Genomic DNA, 21,295 nt, shown 5'->3' with positions numbered 1-21,295 from the left:
AATAGTCTTTTAGAGTTTATTGAAAAACTGCGAAACAGCAAATTCGCAAAAAGTGAACCACGAAGTAGTGAGGGAACACTGTACATTTATTCTACAACAGATAAGGGACATTTGCCCCTCCAAATGTTGAGTTGTAATTTTCTCACTTCTTCTTGGTCATGCTGGATTGACTTGATGGCAGTTGTAGTCCAGCAGTTGTAGTCTCCCTGCCCCTATTTGATAACAAGCTTAGCCTCTACCTGGTAGGGAAATTTCTTTTCACTTTTAGTATCTTTAAGGCATTCCTGTCCTGCTATAGCAAAGCATGCTCAGAAACAACTCTAAAATGTCAAACAGATGACATTCAAGCCCCCCCCCCCCCCCCCCCCAAAAAAAAAATCCTTACCATACTGTTGCACTTTACATATTGCCTTGAGCAGCTGGATAAATCTTGGCAGAACCTTTTTAAAAGAAACTAAAAATCAAAATAGCAGAGCATTCTCTGTATGACGTCAATTCCATCAGCTGCCATCTGCAAACTAGCACACATGGTAGCCAACAGATGTTTCTAAAAGAGTAATCTTCCAGCAGAACTGCTGAGATATAGCTGCAGTTAGCATCTCTCAAGCCCCAAAGGGGAGGAAGTGTCATTCTGAATTTCACTTCCCTTAACTGGAACGAATATATTATTAATATACATGTCTATGTTATGTGTGTAGAAAAGAGTGTTCTTAAAGTTGATTCTAGATTTTGATAAAATATTTTTTCACATATGAAGTGAAGTAAATTGATGTGATCTTTAGGGGGGAATGTGTGAATGATACAAGGAATGTTGGAGTAATCTGTCATATTCTTGTCTCTCCAGTGCTCTCCCTCTCTGGCTAGTGTCAACAGTGGAAGCAAAAAAGAGCAGTTGAGTCAGGAGCATAAAGAGGGAAAGTGCATTTAAAAGTGGGTGAGCTCTCATTGTCACATCAGCAAGAAATAAAATATCAGTGTTACAAAAATGATAAACTGTGGGGCTGCACAAATGGGCTTGGTGGACATATGCAGTCCACCCTGCCCATTCCTGAACTACTCAGATGATACAGTAGAACCTCTATTCAAGAGCGTCCCAACATACAAACATTTTGAGTTAAGAGCTGTTGCTTGGCCTGGGGTTCACTTTGATATAAGAGTGGTGTTTTGAGTTAAGAGCTGGTGCCGGGGGAGCACTAACACAAAAGTATAGAGATTTAGGGCTTCAAGGGCCAGTCTCAGTGCCTCCTCGTCTTGTCCACTTTGGGAGATTGCTGCCTGCTTTTCTCTTGACCACTTTGAGGAACTTTGGGTTAGTTGATTTTGTGTGGTTTTTATTCTTGGTATGTTTGCTTCATGAAGAGAGAGGGAGGGGAGAGAGAGAGCAAGGGGGGAGAAGCTGGCATAAGTACAGTGTGAAGAAAATGATGCTTTTGCCTCCTCACTTTGGGCTTTCTGCTTCCTTGTCACAACTTTGTGCTTCTACCATTTAAAAGTTGATTCTTCTTTTTTACTGTTCCTTGTGAATGCGCATTTATACATTATTTGTTATTTATAAAGCACATTTTCTTACTTAGAAACATGGGAAAAACTGGTGGTTTTTGGGTGGGGCAGAATGGATTAACAGCATTTCAATGGGAAATTTTACTTTGAGATAGGAGCATTTTTAGTTCGGAAATTGGTAACTGAATGAATTAAACTCAAGTCAAGTTATCACTGCATATGAATGCATTCCTTTACAGCAAGTAAAGACAGAAATTTTAAAATGGGGGTAGAGAGAGTAGGAGGTGAGCAACTTTTTGTGGGAGTGCTTACCCACACCAAACTTTTAACTCTTAAACACACACGTGCATGCTCATCTGGTTGTAGTGAATATTCCTACAGTAGATCAGTCAGACCTCACATCACAAGAATCCTATTGAACTTTAGATCATGGTGCTTGCTGTTGAAAGCTTAGCAGACCATACTGGTTGCATTGATTTTTTTTCCTTTTTAAATTTGTTTAGTAAAAGAGTGTATTTTTTTCCTATGAGGCCAAGCAACACAGATAAGGTCATTCTCATTCCACCATTATTTGAGTTATGAACAAGGTTCTTTCCTAGTCCCCAGACTTCTTTCCTCATTATTTAGCTCAATGAAATACACTGATATATTAATTTCACTGATTACCTCACATTTCCTTTTGTCATTCTTCTCTACCAATAGGATGATTTAGCAGAAATGCTGTAACTTAATTTTCAGCCAAATCATCAGCCTCTTGCTCTCATTCTCTCTCTCTTTTTCTGGGCCCCTTCCAACTCTTGTATTATCAGGAAAAAGGAAACCAAATGCTGATGTGACTTCTCAGATAAAAGCAATGTGTTGTGTCCCCGGTGCCTTCATTTCCCAAACTGCGTGCCGTACTAGTCTGTTGTGCTCTGAAAGGGATGTATGGATGCCAGTGGCCTTGGATCCCACACTCCACCTGAGTCTCCTTCCTAAAGCTTTGATCTTCTTTCCTGGCCTACTAAATTCCTGCACCCAGCAGCTTCCTCTAGGTTTTCCTCCTGATCTGGCTTTATTTTGCAGCCCCTATTCCAGGTGTACAGAAACAGTTCAGGTTGCTGATAATGGGGACCCAATTTGAACTGGAACTAAACAAATTTGTTTCGGTCCATCCCTGCTAGGACAAATTCAGCCCAAACTAATCCCAATATCTTGCCGGAATTTGCAATTTTATTTCTCTGATTGCCACTTGTATAGGTATGACATGATATTAATGGAGTCTTTGTGTTTAGTTTGGGACTTCTTTTTTTCTATTTGATATTTTCTTTAAAGAAACATCCAAAGAGGCAATGTCCTTCCAATGAGAATAAAGACAAATCTTGAGGGGGGGGGGGGGGGGGAAGAGATTTTGTGGAAGTGAAAATCAAGTCTAGATCCTTGAGAAACACAGTGTTCTATGATCATAACTTGCAACAGGAACATTGTGTCAATTTATAATTTTGGGTGTGTAGTTCTATCCTAGCCTATTTCAGGCATTCACTCAAAATCACATGTGTATTACCTGTAATGTTCCTTTCTTTGGAAAGATGTTACATATCAGAGACTGAAGTAAACAAATAGGTCCTTCAAGACTCGTCAAGAGATGTAACCCTTGACTTTTGTATCCAAGTCTGGCAAAATGAAAAGTCCTTGGCATTAATCACAGTACATTCCTGGAGAATCATATCAGGATTTTGTATTATTTTAAAAGTTGTTTTCCTTTTGCTTATGGGGGGGGGGGAGGAGAGAGAGAGAGACTTTGACACTCCTGCTTCCCTTTGTACTTAGATCAAATGTATCAAAGCTTTGTAGTTCTACCAGTCTGTGTAAAGGATGCAACTTTGCTCTGTCTGTGCTGATGAATTGGCTGGACTCATGGTTTAGCTTGAGTTGATGCCAGGGGAGTGAAAGCATAAGATGGCGTGTTTGTTTCTAACTCATCTTTTTTGGCAGCAGTTCTAGGCCTAAATAATTGCAACTATCTTTATCAAGGGATTAAAGCAATTTCTCTATAAGGGAAAACAATCTTTATTAACAGCATGACCCCAAGATATTGTTCTTCTCCTCTCCAGAAAATAGAATGTAAGGTCACCAAAGGAAGCTGACACCTCCTATGGCAATCCTATAAAGGAAGAGTTTGAGGAATGACAAGAGAAAGGTACCTCTTTAAACATGTTTTACACAAATGCAAAGCCCCAAACCAAAGAATTATCAATTGTGAGAACCATGCCACACAGCCTCTGAGGATGCCTGCCATAGATGTCAGGAGAAACGTCAGGAGAGAATACTTCTGGAACATGGCCACACAGCCCGAAAGACATACAACCCTGTGATCCCGGCCATGAAAGCCTTTGACAACTCAGTTGTGAGAACAGCCTTCAAGCCAGCAAGCCAGAGATTTTCAAGATAAACCTCACTTTCCATGCTATAATTTATTTTCACATTTATTCTGTCCAAAATTTTGGATAAAGAAGCACATATATAAGTAAAAAATTCCCACCAATCCAACTGTCAGTTTTCTGAAATGATGTCAGATCTGCACTAATCAGAGCCCTGCCTCTTGCAAGATGATGTGCAAAGGGAAACACAAAACTGGTTTGTGATCAGGAAACATCTGGCCAACCTTTTCATTCTCAAGCAGGTCATTGACCATTTTCAGAGCTAATGGAACAGAAAAGTGTGGGAAGATGGGCGCAGAGCTCTCAAATATCACACAGTCTACCAGGCAACTGTAGAACATAAGAAAAGATGAGGAAATCTCTGCTTGCTGGTTTCTTGGGGGGCTTGCTTAGAAACTGCAGCATGTGGTCCTAATTTTGAATATCCAGTGCTGCATTTAATGCTTATGATCCAACTGCAAGATGAACAGAAAACAGATATGTGCAAACCTGGTAACGATTTAGCTCCTCCAAAGCTATTTGATGTTATTATCAACTCTTTGGTTCCTAGAATGAAGATTAGAAAAGAAAGAGCAATTCTCCTGAGCAACTCATAAGCTTCAATGTTATCTAATAAAAATATACATACACTACGACCCTGGTATCCAGAAGGGATAAATCTAAAGGCTCTGTGGATACTTGAAACCATGGATAATCACAAATGCTATATTTGACTATACTTGGGTTAGATAGATGCCAAATATTAACACTGAAAACTCTACAGGAGCAGAACATAGGTAAGTGGATTCATTGAGGCTGAGTCTGTGGATTAAGAACTTATTCTGTAAACCAAATCACTGATTCCTGAAAAAAAAGATGAATGGAATATGTGAAATATATAACAAGAGTGTATGACTTGTGATGCATTGGACCAAACTCAGCTCATAAGCCATCATGACACAATTAACTTTGTTTGCATGAGCTCTGGCAATTGCAAGGACAGAGGACAGAAATAAGATAAGAATGTATGTCCCTTGGCAGGCTACAATACATGGCTGATGCATATTTGGTTTGATGAGCAATACACTTCACATGTCTGAATAAAAAGGCAACTTATTTCAGTGCCTTGTATAGACAGTGTCATTAAATAAGGAAATTTGTGGGAGGAGTTGCCAACAATACATGTATATTGGCACATAATACCAACACAAGAATGTCTTTATGGAAGAGATTTTCCTATTCTATCTTTAATCCAAGAAATGAATAGGCCTCTTTCTGTTTAGTGCAGTTTGAAGGCATCACACAGATTACAGCTGGTGGTCTTACAGCCAGTTTAAAGACTATTAAACACAATGAATGTTACATTGACAAATTTCTAATCAAGGCAAAGGGAAACTTAAAATATATGCACGGTGATTGATGCTGCTTCTATACCACCAGTCTCAGTGCACATTTCTTAAAGAAAATCAGTAGCCTTCATATTTTAATGAAAATATTTTATTTTTTTTAAAAAAAGCTATATGGAAGTGAACAGAACAAGCAAAGATAAATCAGGCCATGAAGTAATCTGTGCAACTATTTCCTATGGGGAAAATCCTTTTAATTTCTGGCTCACAACTGGGGTGGTGTAGTGATTTGAGTGTGGGTCTGAGATACTGGGCATCACTAATCAGAGTTTGAAGTCCTGCACAGCCACTTATAGTCAATGAGTAGCCTTGGGGATATCAGAGGAAGAAGAAGGCAAATTCCTCTAAAACCGCATGACATGTCCAACTTAACAGTCGTAATAAGTCAGATATAACTTGATGGTAAACAAAAATAACAACAATATAAGAAGCGCTCAGCTACTAGTCTGGCGCTTTTGTATGGAGTTGCTGTTCGTTTTGTGTAGTTTCATTCATTTCGTTTCATTTTCGTATTTGTTGCCGCTAACGAAAATAGAGCGCCTATATGAACAGAATTTTCGTCTGGCTTACGAAAAAAATGAAAATGTTCAGACCACTGGCTGCAATGGGAGGGCTTCCGAGGCTCACACACACACACCCCGCTCAGTTTTTGGGCTAGAGGTGTGAAAATTGCTACACATGGGGGGCATTTCGATCTCTTTTAGCCCACTCCAGAGTACTACTGTTATTAATAATACTATTATTATTATTAACACCCATTGGCACATATCAGCTATCATGGGGAAGCAGCCCTCTCTCAGACTCAGCTTAGCGTCCCAGAATAACTATTGTTATTAATATTAATATTATTCTTAACACTCACTGGCACACATCAGCTGTCATGGGGAAGTACTCCTCTCTCAGACTCAGCATAGGGTCCCAGAATAAGGACAGGTTGCTTACCTGTAACCATGTTTCTTCGAGTGTACTCTGTGAATGCACACTAATGGAGAAACTGCACCTGCGCAGGTTCCGACGGAAACTCTTCCAAGCTGAAGTTCAAATTTTGGCGGTAACCACGCCCCCCTTCCCAAGGGGCATATAAGGCAGCCCCGGGCGCCCGCTCTCCAGTTCCTGCGCCGCCAAGGCAACGAGAAAGGGAGAGGTTTGCCAGAGGGGAAGGAAGGGCGGGTTTGTGTGAATTCACAGAGTACACTCGAAGAAACATGGTTACAGGTAAGCAACCTGTCCTTTTTCTTCGTGTACTCTGTGAATGCACACTAATGGAGACTGACACGCTAAGGTCCCAGATGGTGGGACAAGGCAAACTCGACAACCAGTGAATGTCCAAACATAAATTTATTAGGACACATTGAGATAATAGTCCCAAGAGACCAGTGTATTAGGACACATTGAGGTAATAGTCCCAAGAGACCAGTGCAATAGGTTGTCCGAAAGGACCAGTGCAATGTCAGTATGAACATAACATAAAAGACAGAACATATCAGGAAAAAACTCTGAATAAACGTAATACAACACGAAAGTTGAGTACAGTGTATATGAATGCTCTCCCAGGGGAAGAGGGGAAGCATCAGATAACTTGACATACTCATCAGGGTGAATGAAGTGTTACAGAACAACGTCCCAACACAATTAGGGGAAGAACATGTCCCCGGAGGTATAGGCATGGGGAGAAAACTGGTCCCATAGCTTGAAGGAGAGGTATAGAGAGTCACCTGTGGGTGAGTATAGGGAGAAGGCGGCCGTTTGAGAGTCAGGATAAGCAAGATGAGAGTACCGATCTTGCGAAGGCCGAGTCTTTCAGGGCCTTGTTGTCTAGCCTGTAGTGAGAAACAAACGTAAGTGGGTTCGACCAGATTGCCGCTTTGCAAATGGAGTCGAGCGGGATACCCCTGAGGAAGGTGGACGAAGCCGAGAGGCCCCTCGTCAATCTTGGACGGATGGATGGAGGGGGAGGGCGCTTGGCCAGTTCATAAGCCAACTCAATGGCCTGAGCGATCCAATGGGACAACCTTTGGGAGGAAATGGGATTACCCAACTTGTCCGGGGCATAGGCGACAAAGAGTCTCTGAGTCTTACGGATGCCCCTGGTACGGTCCCTGTAAAAGAGGAGCGCTCTGCGAACGTCGAGAAGGTGAAGTTTCCGCTCGAGAGGAGAGGAGGGATTAGAGAAGAAAGCTGGTAGGACAATGTCCTGATTGAGGTGGAAAGCTGACACCACCTTAGGGAGAAAGGTAATGTCCGGACGAAGGACAGCACGGTCGTGGTGGAAACGTAGATATGGCTCATCGACCCTGAGAGCAGCAAGCTCAGACGGCCGTCGTGCCAAAGTGATCGCCACTAGGAAGGCCAGTTTCCACGAAAGCAAGCGGAGATCAGTTGAGGCGAGTGGTTCGAAGGGAGAAGATGTGAGTTGAGAGAGCACAAGTTCGAGGTTCCAGCCCGGCATAGGCGGAAGCGACGGCGGGCAGATGTTATTGTAGCCTCGGAGAAAAGTGGTGAGAGAAGAGAGACGGCTGGCCATGGCGTTGAAAAGACCAGGAAAGGGCTGCGAGGTAGGCCTTAATAGAAGCGAGAGAGAGCTTTCTCTCGACAAGAGTCATGAGGAAATCGAGGACCACCGGTACCGAAGTCGGAAAGGAGTCGATGTTCCGGGATCGAAGGAAGGCGTGAAAGCGGGAAAGCTTGTAGGTGTAAGCTTTGGTTGTAGCCGGCTTATGGGCTGCCCGAAGAACGTCCTGTAGGTTTTGCGGGAGGGAGGTTAAGTAAGAATCCTCCACGCAGTGAGATGAAGAGAAGGAAGGTCTGGGTGAAGAATCTGACCGTCCTCCCTGGAGAGAAGGTGAGGTGAGGGAGGCAGAGGGCGAAACGTTCCTCTGGAGAGACGAAGAAGGGCCGGATACCACGGCTGGCGGGGCCAAGCCGGAGCTATGAGGATCGCCGTGACCGAGATCGAGAAGAGTCTTTTGAGGACTTTCGGTATGAGAGGAATAGGGGGAAAGAGGTAAAGCATTTCTGCTGACCAGTCCAGTAGAAAGGCGTCGCCCAGGCAGCCTGGAAAGGAGTTCGGGGGGAGCCTCGCTCCGTAGCGGGACAGCTGAGCGTTTTGGGGAGAGGCAAAAAGGTCCAGAGTAGGCCGCCCCCAATCGAGGAACAGGGTGTGGAGAATTTCGGGATCGAGTTTCCACTCGTGGGAGGAGGATGTCATCCTGCTGAGGGCATCTGCCAAGTCGTTCTGGGCACCGGGAAGGTGAATCGTGGAGACTTGGACCTCGTGGGCTATGCACCAAAGCCAGAGGCGGGTGGAGAGGTGCATCAGCTTTCTCGAACCCGTACCGCCCTGTTTGTTGATGTAGAAGACTGCTACTAGATTGTCCGACTGAATGAGGATGGACTTGTGGCAGATGAGGCGGGAGAAAGCTTTCAGGGCTTTGAAGATGGCGAGAAGTTCGAGCAAGTTTATGTGGTTGGTCCTTTCGGATGGGGACCAGAGATCTTGGACCGTCAGGCTGTTCATGTGGGCTCCCCAGGCGTAGGTGGAGGAGTCCGTGGTTATAGTCATTGAGGGTAGGGTCGGGTGAAATGGAAGTCCCCTGCACACATTTCGATGAGACATCCACCATGAGAGGGATCGGCGAACGTTTGATGGTATCGACAGATATTTCGAGTTGTGGTGGTAGAGCGGCTTGAAAGTGTCTATAAACCACCTTTGTAGGACCCGAAGACGCAGCCTGGCGAAGGGGGTCGTGAGGACCGTAGAGGCCATGTGGCCCAGAAGGACTTGAATGGCACGGGCTCGGACCCTCCGGGCAGATCGACATAGGGCGATCTGGTGGCGGAGAGCTAGGAATCTGTCGAGCGGTAGCGAGACGGTCTGCGTAACAGAGTCGAAGAGAGCTCCGATGAAGCAAATTTTTGTCAACGGGGTGAGATGTGACTTCTCGGTATTGAGTTGGAGGCCGAGAGAGTTCAGGAGGCGGAGTGTGAAGGAGATGTGGCGTTCGAGAAGAACAGGGTCGGGCCCGACCAGATGCCAGTCATCTAGATAAGGAAAGACCGTGATGCCATGTAGCCTGAGGTGGGCCGCTACGGTGGCAACAACTTTGGTGAAGACCCTTGGCGCCGTGACTAGGCCGAAGGGTAAAACGGTGAATTGATAAGTTTGGTCGAGGAGTTTGGCAAGAAAGGATGGCGTCAGGTACGCCGGTGAGCCTGCGGAGGAGCGGGGGTGGTTCGACCCCGTTGCTTCTGAGGATGAGGCCCTCGACGGGGTTGGTGATGGCTTTGATTGTTCGAGCCCGAGGGGCGCTTGAAAGATTGGTGCCGGAAGGATTGCGGCGGGAAGCGACGAAAACGATGAGGGAACCAGCGGGTACGTTGTGGCTGTGGTTGGTCGCCACATTTGGACGCAAGAATTTTAAAGTCATGATTTGATTTGAGTTTATCATCGGTACCCGAATTAAATAGTCCGAGTGCGTCAAAGGGGAGGTCCTCAATGACCTGCCTGGAGGATGAGGATAGACCGGACGACCTCAGCCAGGCGTGGCGACGGATGGCAATCGCGTGGGCAATCATCTTGCCCGCCGTGTCCCTGGTATGTTTCGCCATCTGGATTTGGTGGTGGGCGAGCGAGTCAGCCTCCTGTTGGAGGGTGGTAAGAACGGAGCGGTCTTCGTCCGACAGTTTCGCAAAGAAGGGTTGTGCCTTCTCCCAGATAATCTGCTGGTAGGCACCCATGCAGGCTCCGTAATTTGCCATCCAGCAAAGTAACAGGGCTCCGGAGTAAAGCTTTCGACCCACGGCGTCGAAGCACTTCCCTTCTCTGTCGGCCGGAGTGTTCGATTGACGACCTGAGGATTGGGAGGCCTTGACGACCAGGGAATTAGGGTCGGGGTGGTGCTTCAGCCACTCCAGGGTATCGTCGTCGGTACGGTACCAAGTCTCGATCCTCTTCGAGGTCGGAGGTATGGAGGATGGGGTTTTCCAGGAGGACTGGATAACGTCCAAGAGATAAGGCAAGAAAGGGAGTAGCGTGGCCGGCGGAGCTTGGGCTTGCACCCTTTTGAAAACTGGATCAGACACTGCTTTGGAGGTCTGCTTGATCTCCATACCCAGGGCGTCGGCCATTCTGACCATTTGAACAGAGAAAGCACGAATATTGTCAGTGGGTGAAGGCGGGTCTGCCTCATACGCATCATGAGGAGAAAGGTCGAGGCCGAGAGAGACCACAGAGGCCGAGAGGACAGAGTCTGGCGGTCAATGTCGACATCTTCCTCCTCAGCCCCTTGGGGGGACTGAGGGGGAGAAGAAAGTACAGTCTCGGGGGGAGGCATGGCCTCACGAGAGGAGATGGCCGGGAGTCGAGAGTCTTTAGAGGCTGAGGCCTGGGCCGCTCGAGCCAGGCGAGCCGTTTGTCTGACACGCTCCGGTGTCGAGGTGGGAGGAAAGAGCTGTTGGCGCGATGAGTGAAGCGGTGCAAGAGGCTCCGGTACTGGCACCCTGACCACCGTTTGGTCAGGAATTTTATAAAACTCTGAAGGGAGACATGATCCCTGGTAAACAAACCCCACAAATAGAGTCGGGGAAATACCCCACCTCATCAAAGAAAAGAAGATTCTTTTCTCCGAGAAGCGAGGAATCAGTAATAGCCCAGCTGGAAATGGCTACGGATCAAGACAATGAAGACTTGGAGGTTGGAAGGGCCCTGGAAGACGTCGCAGACAACCCCAATGATGAATAAAGTTAGTCTTTCTTGTTATTCCAGTAATGTGAACGGGCTGAACTCACCTAGTAAACGGAAAAGTTTATTTAATAAATTAAGGAAAGGGAAATATAGTGTCATAGCCCTGCAGGAGACGCATATTGACCAAAATCATACAAAATATTTGGAAAATACCCAGTTGGGGAAGGTATTTGTATCAGCGGATGTACAGAAAAAAAGAGGGGTAGCGTTATATATAGACTGTAATATTAAAGCAGAAGAACAGTTCAAAGATAAAGAGGGCAGGGTAATTGCAGCCAGGTTAGATACAGAGGGGGAAAAAACCCTAGTCGTTAATATTTATGCCCCCAATGGACCGAAATTCAAATTCATCAAAGGTCTAAAAGACAACATTAACAAAACGGAGTTTGATCACCTAATATTATTTGGTGACTTTAATGGGGTGGTGGACAAGATGATGGATAAAACTTTTAAGACAAAGAACACCAAAGCAGCTAGTTCCCTACCAAAAAACTTTCTGGCGCTGATGGAGGAGTATGATCTGGTAGACGCGTGGAGAGAATACAATCGTGATGTAAAAGATTACACGTTTTATTCTAATAGACACCAGGCGTGGTCTAGAATAGACATGATCTGGTGTTCTAGATCAATCTTAGTAAAGATAAATAAGATCCAAATTCTCGCCAGAGACTTATCTGACCACTGCCCTCTAATCTTAGAAATTAATAGGAGATATACGACTAGGAAGTGGAGACTAGATGGAAACCTCATAAAGCAAGAAGAGGATATTATCAAAATTAAGGCCATGACCAAGGAATACTTTAAACTTAACAATACCGCTGGGATGAAACCACAAATAGTTTGGGATGCTTATAAAGCGGTGGCAAGAGGTTTTTTGATAAAACTAAAAGCAGAAAAGAGGAAACAGAAGGAAGCACTCTGGAATAAGCTAATTAAAGATATAGAGACAAAAGAAAAAGAACTAAAAGCCAACCCTAAAAATCTAAAAACTAAAAGAGGCTTAGAGTTGCTAGTGAGACAGAAAAAAAGCTGGGAGTTGGATAAGCTGGCTAGGCAGATGAGATGGATTAAACAAAACAATTTTGAGAACGCAAACAAACCGGGGAAGTGGTTAGCAAGATTAGTGAGGAAAAAGAAATATAGCCAGCAGATCACTAAAATTAAAGCACATGATAGGGTTATCCTGTCAGATGAACAAATTAGAGAAGAGTTCAAAATTTTCTATGGGAAATTATATACCAAAGACTCAATAGAAGTAGGGAACATAACGGAATATCTAGGGAACCAAAAATTAGACAAAATCACAGACGAACAAAGATTATATTTGAACAGAGACATCTCGGAGACGGAAATAATTGAGGTTATTAAGAAATTGGTTAACAACAAAGCTCCAGGGCCAGACGGCTTTATATCAGAATTTTACAAGTTACAACAAGAGGAAGTGATCCATGCGTTGAAAATAATAATGAACCAAGCCCTCCATAACAAGATTATCCCTGACTCTTGGAAGGAAGCAACAATTATAATGATCCCAAAAGAAGGATCAGATCAATCGGAGGTGAAAAATTTCAGACCCATCTCTCTATTGAACAATGATTACAAAATTTTTGCGAAAATCATGGCCAATAGATTAAAAGACTATTAAATTTTTAAAAGAAAGCATCTCATAAAACAGTTCATTAAAAGATAAAAGCAGATGAGACTTTCATTGAGCAATAGAGTGAATATCTTTTGCTGGATGGACACTGTAGGGGACTTTTCACACAGCCATATAACCCAGAATATCAAGGTAGAAAATCCAACAATATCTGCTTTGAACTGGGTTATTTGAGTCCATACTGCCATATATTCCAGTTCAAAGCAGATTTTATTTCAGCTGTGTGGAAGGGACTTAAGAACTAACTCCTACTGAACAGAGCAAATAAAAGGCTTTTACAGTATGACATCCATATCTACAGGGAATATGTTCCAAGACACACATACCATGAATACCCAAGACCATGGATAATAGTGAATCCTATACTTTGACTTGGACCAGATGCATACCATAGGATCCCATTTGTAGACCCAGAAGGAAACATTTTTTGTATGTGACTAAGACAAATTGTAGATATTGAATCTTTGGATAAGAGGGTCATACTGTATTTGATAGTTCTGCATGCTACTCCTCACTTAAGTACAGCTGGTGTTGGAAAGAAATCAAATGCAGAATCTTGATGCAATGTTGGTTCCTTTCTTAATTCCAAGGGAGGGTATAGTTCTTGGACACAAAACTCCAGGAGGCTTTGGGGAGAGAAACCGTGTGTGCACATCAGAACCCATATGTTCAAAAAAGGCCATTAGGCTCATGATGTGGTCAAAAGTTTGTTTGTTTGCTTTTTCAGAAAACAGCACACCAAACAGATGGAAAATGAAAAACAAATAGTTTAATTTATTCCATTCCATATGCCTGGGAATGCACATGGCTCATGATTACCATCCCAGAAGGCAGATGTTACTCAGTGATGTGTCAGGTTTGACTATCCATTAGAGTATCCAACTTTGGAAAGTACATCTTTAAACTATCGATTTGGTTTGAATTCAGGAAGAAGCTTTCCTCTTGCGATAAGTAAGGCATGCTTTTTGCATGCTTTTCAAGAAGTTAGGCACTCCAGTCTGTAAGAAGAATGGAACTGCAGTCATCTCTCTATATATTATGGCCTACAAAGCAATGACTAATTCAATAGGCTTCATTGTTTTTACTGCTTTCCTCTACCACCTTCTTACCCTGTACAATAAAAACCTGAGGATCCAACAAATGTAGGCCTCTTCTACACTGCCATATAATCCAGATTATCAAAGCAGATAATACACATTATCTACATTGAATTAGATTATGAATCTACACTGCCATATAAAATCCAGGCTATCTGCTTTGAACTGGATTATATGGCAGTGTAGACTCATATAATCCAGTTCAAAGCAGATAATGTGGATGATCTGATAATCTGCATTATAAGGCAGTGTAGAAGGGACCTTAGTAGACACATGTTTGCAGAAAGGGGGAGTGGCAAGTGGTCATGTTTAGTGTACAGTACATCATTTTTATTACTCCTAGTGAAACTTGTGCAAACACTGTAATCTCTCACAGTGCAAAAAACAGACATGATCACTGACAGCTTTCCAAAATATGTTGTAAGTGCACATAAAGCCAAGGACATATAAATGTCTTAGATCAAGAAAAACTCACTTTGGGTCCAGGCACTGCTTTTGAGACCATAGAGGGGAGAGTTTTCATGTCCCATAAAGGGCCTCTCCTTTCATTGCATTCACTTCATCCAAACAAGGCTTAACCAGTTATTCAACATGTCACTAGCTCCCTCAGTCTATGGATTGGGCTAGCTCTTTTTTCCATGACTGAATGATGTCTCTTCTACTTGGTGCTCATAAGTGTTGTGCCCCTTTCTCTTGCAATCAATTTCTCCTCGACTGCCAACCCTTGCCCAGTGCAGGGTTTATTGCTCTTAGATCCTCTTTTCCTGCCACAACTGATTGGCTATGCCCCCCCCCCCAAGTGCTGTCTTGGGCAAATATGACTGATCTCAGTTCTCCCCATTTTCCTAGTCTCCTCTTGTAACCCAGATCCCAGCGGCTGGCCCATCATGAAAATTAACAACAAAGCAACAGTATTGAGAGCATTAGGTGTTACCTAAAGAGAACTATTGACTCAATAGTAGTGAGGAGACACTCTGCCTTAGAGAAATAGTTGCTTCTAAGAGTATTGTAGTCTTTTCAGGTCAGGGGTGCAATGATGTGAACATTTGTAGAAAATTATGTGTTTATTAGGACCCTACTATGGAATGAACAGTTAGTAATGGAGAAACCAGCAAATTCAGACTACATGTGATAAGTAATGAATAATAGAAAATATTGATTTGCAACACTACAGGACTAAGGCCACAATTTCATGACGCTATCTCCCCCCATGTTCTTAGAGTGACTGGTGATTTGTTAAATGTCTGAATGGATTTTAAAAGACTTGGGCGCATGATATAAAGAGAGAGATATCCATCTGTCAAAGCTGGGGCAATCAGAGAGAGATGCAAATTAGAGTTGGCTAGTTAGGGTCAGACAGGATTTAGATGTTTTAAGTACCGGTAAATAATCTTTTGACTGTCTCCTGGTTTAACAAACAATTTTTTGTATTATACCTTTGGGCCTCTGAAATGGTACAATTGTGCTATTAGGCGGATGAGTGAGGCAACAATGGATAAGTAAAGTCTCTCACACAAGAAGCCTGAGAGCATCTAGAAGGCTGACACTGACTGGACAAGTGGGTGACATTCATAAGGGATCAAAAGATATGGACTAGATAAATTCACAGATGATAGTTGAATCAAGTTAAATAAATCAAAGTATATTTAAAGAAATACAACAGCAAGACAGAAACAGTGTTGTGTGCAATCACATGAGCATAATGTTTCAGTTATAGATTATTGCAAACAAATATTGTTGGGAGAAAAGAAATCTGTTATGTAGGAAAGACAAACCAGAGTGCAGGACAGGCAAATATAAAGAGTAGCAAACCAATGATTTATTTCTATGATTAAAAGGTTTTGGAATCAGTTTCTCATACTAGCAAGCACATGGCAGTGGGTAATGGAACAAAAATTAAGAATTCTGGATTGTTACTCCACTCTTCATCTTCTAGTAATTAATTTTCCCAACAGAGAATTGAGTGAGACCAATCATTGGTATTGTTGGCTCCCTAGAGGTTTCAACATCCTGCTTACCTTGGTTGCCCAGTTGACAAGCCAGGAAGGAAGCTTGCCACCAGGATCATCGAAGTAGTTCATGAAAACTTTAAAACAAAAAGGAGAGAAATAAACAAGATGCAGTCAATTATCTTCCTTTTTAGAATGAACATTCTTTCTTTTATGTCCACTTGATAGATACCTCAAGAGCACATTAATTTCAGACTAGGGCCAGATGTTGTCTGAATCTCCTGTAAAATTCAATGAAGTAGTAAAAAAGGTAAAGGGTTCCCCTGACATTAAGTCCAGTCGTGACCGACTCTGGGGGTTGGTGCTCATCTCCATTTCTAAGCCGAAGAGCCGGCATTGTCCGTAGACACCTCCAAGGTCATGTGGCCATCATGACTGCATGGAGCACAGTTACCTTCCCGCCGGTCTATTGATCTACTCACATTTGCATGTTTTCAAACTGCTAGGATGGCAGGAGCTGGGGTTAACAGCGGGCGCTCATTCCGCTCCTGGGATTTGAACTCAGGACCTTTTGGTCTGCAAGTTCAGCAGCTCAGTGCTTTAACACACTGTGCCACCAGCCCCCCCCCCCCCCCCCAATGAAGTAAGGCCGTGTTAAATGTTTCATTTGGAACCACTCTGGGTTTCTGGATAGTTTTTAATAATCAGGGATATCTAGGACCTGTCTCTTTATTACTATTATAGATTTTTCATTTTTCCACTTGGCAACATATGGTAACAGGTATTTACAGAAGCACATTATTTCTGAACAGCCTGTACATATGCATCAATTTTTCCTTCTCACCCCAGAAACCCTTTCTCCTCTTTCTGCTCAACAGCACAAAATGTTTACACATTCAAAAGATAATCCAAGTAAGTTAACTATGAATTGCACATTATCTAATCCCAAGGCAAAAGTTTAAAAAAGCCAAGGTGAAATCAATTTTTCCCCACTTTACATGTTCATGCACTGTAGAGGTAACACTGAAAAGTGTTATGAAAATCTTTGTAAACTAAGGTCATCCCTAGTGTGAAAGAGTTCAAAGCAGAAAAATATGAAGAAATGTTTCTAAGTGAGTTTCACCGCTGCTGTTTGCTGGTTCCCTACAGGGAATCCCATCTTTTTCTCAGTCATGCAGTATGGTTAAGAGGCTGAAAATGCAGCAACAAATGCATTTTCCCTCAACAGAAACTGAATTTGAAAGAACCTGACAGAAAGGGGGTGTGGGATACTGTTCCCATCAGCAAAACTACAGTGTCTGTTTCAGAAGTCAACCTAGAAGCTTATTATGTCAATGCTATTTGAAATGATACATTTTTCTAGTCTTCTGGTCAATAAGACAAACACTGCTGCCTCATACCAATGGTTTTAACTCATGAATATGTTAAAAACCACTGGCCCTAAAACAAATATTTAGAGGAATTAGGGTGCTTCCAGATAGCACCCTAATTTCCATGAGGGGAAAAAAAAAACCCGGGACCTGAGAGCAGACCTGCACACAGACCTGTTAGTCCTGGGATTTCTGCCTATGATGTCCAGACTTGCTGCTTCATTACGGGATTTCGAAGCCTGCAAGATGGCCATAATGGGACATCTGCCAGAAATGTTGGCGTGTTTTTAAAAAACTTTAAATGTGCAGATGCAAATATGCACATCGTTCATATGAGTTCCGTTCCTGGGTCATACATATCTGTCCCTCATTGCTTTTATCCTGAAAAGATATTGAAAGTTGACTAGACAGCAAAAACTTTGTCCTGGCATGAGAAACTTCATCCTCCACACATTTAATGAAGTTAAAGGGAACGTTGTTTGGCCACCCACCATTTTGAATCAAGCGAAAGGTACTGTGTGGAGGGGCCCTAAGTCAATTCTTCCATTACACCATCAAATGTTAACCTAGAAATGTAAAATTTCTATTCTAGGTAGATTTATCTAAAAACACTTTTTTTAGTTCTTACCTCTGGATCCTTTCTTGCCATCACTTTGAAAGGCCACACTTTGTCTATAATTCTTTACTCTAACAATCCCACTCTTTTCTGGGAATTTAGAAGAATTGGCACTTTTAGCCAATATGACATAGATCTTCTGTCCATCAACTTCCATATCTTGACGCTCATGAATAAAAACATACTGAGCTAAAGTTGAAGAACTAATCAGGATTTTAAAATATATGATAGAAATTAAAGAACCAGAATATGTATTATTGATGTGGAAAGAGATCACACCTATATTAAGGCATTGTGTAGATGAAATATTTTTTTCAAGAATACGCATCTAGGTCCCACTTTTTCTTTTCCTATAAGGGTTCCCAACTTAAACTATTAGAACCATATTGTGAATAATTAAGACCTGCATCAGAGTTTGCAGCTAGAAATATTAGAAGCAAAACTTTAATTGGTGGAGTCTTGTGTGGTTTCAGATCCTCTGAAGATGCCAGCTAAAGATGCAGGCAAAATTTCAGGAGAAAATGCTACTACCGTGTTTCCCCGAAAATAAGACAGTGTCTTATATTAATTTTTGCTCCCAAAGATGCTCTAGGTCTTATTTTCAGGGGATGTCTTATTTTTCCATGAAAAAGAATTGACATTTATTGTTGAACAAAAAAATGAACATTTATTATATACTGTAAGTAGTTGTCATCACAAACCAGCATAACCAGAAAAACTGTGAATCCTATCAAGAATTTCTTGTTACTACCATTATTTCCATGTACAACATTCTATGGTATGTACATTTACCGATCTTGTATGCTCTGGTGTTCTGTTCGGTGGGCATGCTTCCAAACAAAAACTTTGCTAGGTCTTACTTTCAGGGGAGGCCTTATATTTAGCAATTCAGCAAAACCTCTACTAGGTCTTATTTTCTGGGGATGTCTTATTTTAGGGGAAACAGGGTAGAACAGCCCAGACAGCCCAGAAACTGCTCAACACTCCAGTGATTCTGGCCATGAAAGCCTTCAATAGTACATAAAACTTTAATCCAAAACTTGAAAGGATACATCTCTGTTTGTCAAGGGAAATGGGAACTTTACTTCCCAGTGAATCACTGTCCTGCCATCACGTGTGTCCTCATGTAGCTCTAAAAATAAGAGGATGAACACATTAAATTGTGTTTGACTTAACTATGGACTACGAAACATATTCGTTCAGTCGCTTCCAACTCTTTGAGATCTTATGGATCAGCCCATGCCAGAGCTCCCTGTTGGCCATGGCCCAGCTCCTTCGAGGTCAAGCCAGTCACTTCAAGGATATCATCCATCCATCTAGCCCTTGGTCAGCCCTTCTTCCCTTTTCCTTCCATTTTCCCTAGCATCATTCTCTTCTCTAATCTTTCCTGTCTTCTCATTATGTGGCCAAAGTGGGAGCCTCACATCTAAAAAGTCAGGAATATTCATGGAGGATGGAAGTAGGCACTATATAAGATTTTTTTTTCTTTCCCACTAAAAATAATTCTGTCCTCGCTGAATTCATTCTTCATTTTAAATCACTGTTTGCCTAATAAACCACTTAGTGATTTATTTTCATAAAATGCAAAAATGATGACATACAGAACTATTTTGTTAATGATACACCTGTCAAGTGGCCAATATGCTTCTTTTGAAAAAAAAATGAAGGGAGTCTATTGGCAAAATAACAAATTGTTTCTCAGAAGTATCACACAACATACATAAGTATAAGTAATGTGAACTGTTTGATGGGAGAAAGAGTAATTCTCAGAATGCAATAAGACATCATAGAATATCGCGTTTTCCACCAGAGGTCACTGGAGTATTAACTTGGTGCCATTAGACATCCTATTCAGTTTCTTTCTTACGCTGTGAAAGAAATCAAATTCAGGAGTGAAGGCGTGAGATGGAAAAGTCCTATCTGATATATCCAATTTAAAGGATAATAGAGAAACACCTCTTCAAATAACAGGGTGAGTTCATTCTTCATTTTAACAGATGATTTTTTTTTTTGTTCATAAGAAACTTATACCATTTGATAAGACATGACACTTTCAGGTCATCCCATTATTCAGTTCGCTATTTCTCTCTCTGTTCATTACATCCTCTTTCCCAGCATGTGGGAAGGAACTAAGGATTGAGATGGGGTTGCTGGTTGACATGTCAGATATCTCTAATGTTTTTCATTCTCCAGCAAGCTTCCTGTCATATGATTTCTGGTGCATCTAATGTCTTTATTCACCTCTTATCATAAATTAAAAACATGTTTTGAAAAGTGTCCATGTACTTTACAAACACTTCGCTATCAGGAAAGCAGATGGTAAATGTTGTCTATTTGAATTTTTTTAAAAAAAAATGTTCATTAGCAAGCTTCAATTATTTATACTGCATAGATGCTTCTGTTCGTGTATGAAGGCATTTCAGCTCTGCCTTTCAAGAATTACCCTTCTGTCATACTATAAACATTACGTGAATAGGGAACTTTGAAAGGAGTTATCTAGGAGAAGGGCCTACATACAAGGCACCAGATCCCATCCCATCTTAGAAACTAAATAGTCATCCCTGGTTAGTACTTAGATGTGAAACAGCAATTGAATACCAGTTTCTGTAGGCTATATTTCAGGGAAAGCAACTGGCAAAAACACTTCTGAATATTCCTTCCCTAAAAAAAAAACTATGAAAATTATGGGGTCACCTAAGTCAACAGGTAATTTGATGGTACAAACACACACAAACCAATGAGAAGCTCAACCAGATTAACACTTCACCTCTGTCCACATGAAGAGTTTGAATACTCATTCAAGTTCAGCTAGGAACATGAATTGGCCTCCTGACCCTAGGGTTTTGGTAAACAGTCTGATTATTTATTTATTTATTTCGTGTCAAAAGCATTGGTACAGCAAATACATTTCAAATAATGGAAATAAAATAGAAAAGAAAAGAAATCACAAGCAACTAAATAGTTTTGGACAAAAAGCGGGCAACAGCAACCGCATTGTCTGTAGCTTTAAACAACTCCTCCTCCGTACATGAGGCAGGGCATTGTGGGCAAGCATACATATGCTGAGTTGTTTGTTCAGCTCCACAGTCACACAAGGTGGAGGATTTCTCCAGGTAGTGCCACCTTGCCAAGTTGTCTTTTGATCTGCCCACTCCACTTCTGAGTCTGTTCAGGGACTTCCAAGTGCCCATTCCTGGTTTACCCCAAAAGCATTGGATGAACAGTCTGATATTTCAACAATTAATAGCTACAGATGTTAGAACAAATTAATGCTGACAATCATGGAAATGTTCACATTGGAAAAAGTATCTTTTTTACTAGTTTTCTTTGAATAATGAATTTAACAGTGTGTGTAATATTGTCACTAATTTGATCTCTAGTATTCTTTAATGTTATACTAATCCTTAACCTACAAAACCTGAGGGAGGTACAATATATTTAGTACATATCAAAACATTTTGGTTTTCACCCAAAAAGTCCAGTCTTTAGAATTAAGGCATACACTGGAAACATATCAGTATTTGCTTTTCTAAAACTGACTTGCCTAAACTACATATA

General features: G+C 42.0%; 2 protein-coding genes across 4 annotated transcripts in view; one reads left to right on the top strand and one right to left on the bottom strand.

Annotated features, from left to right (window-relative positions):
- Positions 1-21,295, bottom strand: part of pctp (phosphatidylcholine transfer protein) — a 94,853-nt gene that overhangs the window by 60,680 nt on the left and 12,878 nt on the right. For 2 of the 3 annotated variants that reach the window (XR_010003034.1, XR_010003035.1), the window contains exons 3-5: positions 18,790-18,869; positions 17,750-17,921; positions 15,821-15,888 (exon numbers count right to left, since the gene is read on the bottom strand). Coding sequence is in view for 1 of the 3 variants with exons in the window: in XM_003228443.4 (XP_003228491.1) it covers positions 13,629-13,703; positions 15,821-15,888; positions 17,750-17,921; positions 18,790-18,869 (395 nt within the window). In the remaining 2 variants the exon portion in view is untranslated. Of the gene's footprint in view, positions 1-13,454; positions 13,704-15,820; positions 15,889-17,749; positions 17,922-18,789; positions 18,870-21,295 lie in introns of those variants that run through there. The other variant, XM_003228443.4, reaches the window with a different exon arrangement.
- Positions 19,688-21,295, top strand: part of tmem100 (transmembrane protein 100) — a 48,722-nt gene continuing 47,114 nt past the window's right edge. The window contains exon 1 of the mRNA XM_016997978.2: positions 19,688-19,709. The gene's annotated coding sequence lies outside the window, so the exon portion shown is untranslated. The remainder of the gene's footprint in view (positions 19,710-21,295) is intronic.

This window comes from Anolis carolinensis, chromosome 2 (assembly GCF_035594765.1).
Source record: "Anolis carolinensis isolate JA03-04 chromosome 2, rAnoCar3.1.pri, whole genome shotgun sequence".
Taxonomy (NCBI): Eukaryota; Metazoa; Chordata; class Lepidosauria; order Squamata; family Dactyloidae; genus Anolis; species Anolis carolinensis.
Note: the sequence above shows the minus strand (reverse complement) of the source record. Positions and strands in the feature narration are given on the sequence as shown.